Genomic DNA, 2,460 nt, shown 5'->3' with positions numbered 1-2,460 from the left:
CTGAATAACAAATAGTTCCCACTAATCACTGTTAAGAAAGAAAACATCAGGTAGGTGATAATCAAGTAACAAATTAATTTATTCAAATAAATTTGAAAACCACCTAGAACCAAAAGCCTATTTTGTGGATTACATTTTGACTCAAACAGGGAAAATCAGTATCCTGATTTCTAGACCGTAATCAGCAGGCAAATCTCTTATCTCCCAAACTAGGAGATACTCTTTTGACTGCACAAGACATTTCCCCCAATACTCATTTTTCATTTAATTTTGTTAGCATCCATAAATGTAATTCCTGGATTTAATGCATGAATACCTCAAGTTAATGTTTGAGACTTAATTTGTGCTCTGCAAATGTGATTTTTCTTACTCAGAAAAGCACTTTGTTTTTAAAACTTGTGTAAAGAATTACAAATCAAATCCACAGCATGCAATCTCCAAATAACCTAAAATCAACACTTTAACCATCAAACGCATTTCAAGTGGTGGTATCTAAGAAAAGGTTTATGGTCAGGGGAATATGAATACGCACAAATAAAGCACCCCATAGTGGGTAGCCTGTGTAGAAGGTGAAGAAAAATTGACGGAAAGAATGAAATACGCTTTGTAAGGAACCTAGAAAAACACCCAGAGCCAGAATCGTTGCTCCATTCAGGATCTGGATGGCCTATAAGAAGGAAAAGAGAAAAAGCACAATGGTCATATACTAGTGTCCACAGAAAAGAGACTATTTTAATTTTCTTCAGAGAGGAGATGTCAGTGCTGGAAACGATTACAAAATCAAATTTAACGTAATGGGGCAAGGGCTTATCCTGGGAGGTTTTTGTCCCATACCATTCCCACTAATCCCAATGGCAGCCCTTCACCTCCACCTTTCCCCTCCTCCTGTCCATTCTCACAAACTCCTTCCAGAAGGGGTAGAAGAGTAGAGGCGATGTGGCTGGTAACATAGATGGAGTCAAATATCTTCCGAGCACACCTTGGGGCCATAGTATGGTGAAGGCACTCAGACATTAAGCAGCAGTTCATCCAGCCTTTCCTCCACCCAATTTTTAGATCTAAAATGTGGAATGAGTTCATATGAACTCAGCCTCCTGATGTGGTGGTCAGACTGGAGTCCATTCTCCAATGTTGAGAGAATGTACCCTACTCCCCAGGTCTAAAATGGGCCCCAGTCTTTTCTTAAAGAAGCAGCATTATTGACTTAGTGATAAATAATTCATAAATCTCTCCTGACAAGAACAGACAAGGTTTTCTACATGACATTTATTTTCTTCCATCTTAAACCAATTTTTAAACTAAAGATGGCCTACCCCAAGGACTTGTAGCTTCTCCCTCTGGTGATTTTGTGATCCATCAAGGGGCCGGTAGACACAGTTATTCACCACCTCCGGTTCCACCTGGCTCACTGAGGTACCACCTGCTGAGGCTGTCCCCAGTTCTGCATTATCATCTCCTGGGGAGGCCATCTGGGGTTATTGACGGCTGCCACAGAAAAGAAATCCAAAGGTTTGATGTTTTCCCTTTTCCCACTAGTTAATATTTTTTGAGTGCAACAGAAGGGTTCAATTCTGTCCAAACATCGAAATGACTGTCCATAAAATGGAGCAACAACTGACATTGTTGAATTTCATTTTGTCTTGGAGTAGGAGACATCTGCAAACCACTGTAGTAAGTCTGAGTGCCTCGCCTACTTTAGTAAGTCTGAGTGCCTCGCCTAACTTTGAAACAGTGAAGTGTGGTTCCTTTCTTATTTTTATATATATGTATACATTCCATAGCCCCTCTCTCTCTTCAAATCAATCCTGGACCACCATACAGATGGTTTCACTGATAGGTGATCTCTTAGGTTGAGGAAAATGGCTTTAGTCACCTTCCTATAATAATAAAAGGTATAATTTATTGAGTTGCTACTACATGCCAGGTGCCGTCTGGTTGCTGCGACTTTGTTAACATATATATTGCTCCCCACAATCTATGTTGTGATATTATTATTCCCATTTTAAAGGTGAGAAAATTGATGTATAGAGAGGTTAGACAACTTACTCACACTTAACACAGCTCATAAATGAGTTCAGCTTTACTAGAGATATTCTACCTTAAGGACTCACATTTTTTGATCATTATGCTGTATAGTACTGTGTGGAAGATACCCTTCTAGGCACCATTCAGTGGAAAGAGTTTAAGTACCATGGATCTAAAATCCAGATGTGGCCACTTACTAGTTGTGTGATCTAGTTATGGTAACCTCAGTGGTCACATATGTAAAATGAAAATAAATTCAATTTCGTATTAACATGACAAGAGGCAACTCTGATAAGGTATGAAGTCTCTAACCTAATAAACAGTTGGTAAATGTTAACTTTATCTCAAACTCTGCCTTGTGTCAAAAAAAAAAAAAAGACTCAAAGTATTGTATACAAGGTTCACCAAACAACCACCTCAACCATTACTCTTAAA

At 38.8% G+C, this 2,460-nt stretch overlaps 1 protein-coding gene across 1 annotated transcript in view; it reads right to left on the bottom strand.

Moving 5' to 3' along the window:
* The window catches only part of LOC144218905 (membrane-spanning 4-domains subfamily A member 3-like), an 8,657-nt gene extending 7,188 nt beyond the window's left edge, over positions 1-1,469 (bottom strand). Inside the window, exons 1-2 of the mRNA XM_077748891.1 lie at positions 1,314-1,469; positions 533-667 (exon numbers count right to left, since the gene is read on the bottom strand). Coding sequence (XP_077605017.1) covers positions 533-667; positions 1,314-1,469 — 291 coding nt within the window. The remainder of the gene's footprint in view (positions 1-532; positions 668-1,313) is intronic.
* Positions 1,470-2,460: the final 991 nt, after the last annotated feature.

Source organism: Crocuta crocuta, unplaced genomic scaffold, assembly GCF_008692635.1.
Source record: "Crocuta crocuta isolate KB4526 unplaced genomic scaffold, BGI_CrCroc_1.0 scaffold323, whole genome shotgun sequence".
Taxonomy (NCBI): Eukaryota; Metazoa; Chordata; class Mammalia; order Carnivora; family Hyaenidae; genus Crocuta; species Crocuta crocuta.
Note: the sequence above shows the minus strand (reverse complement) of the source record. Positions and strands in the feature narration are given on the sequence as shown.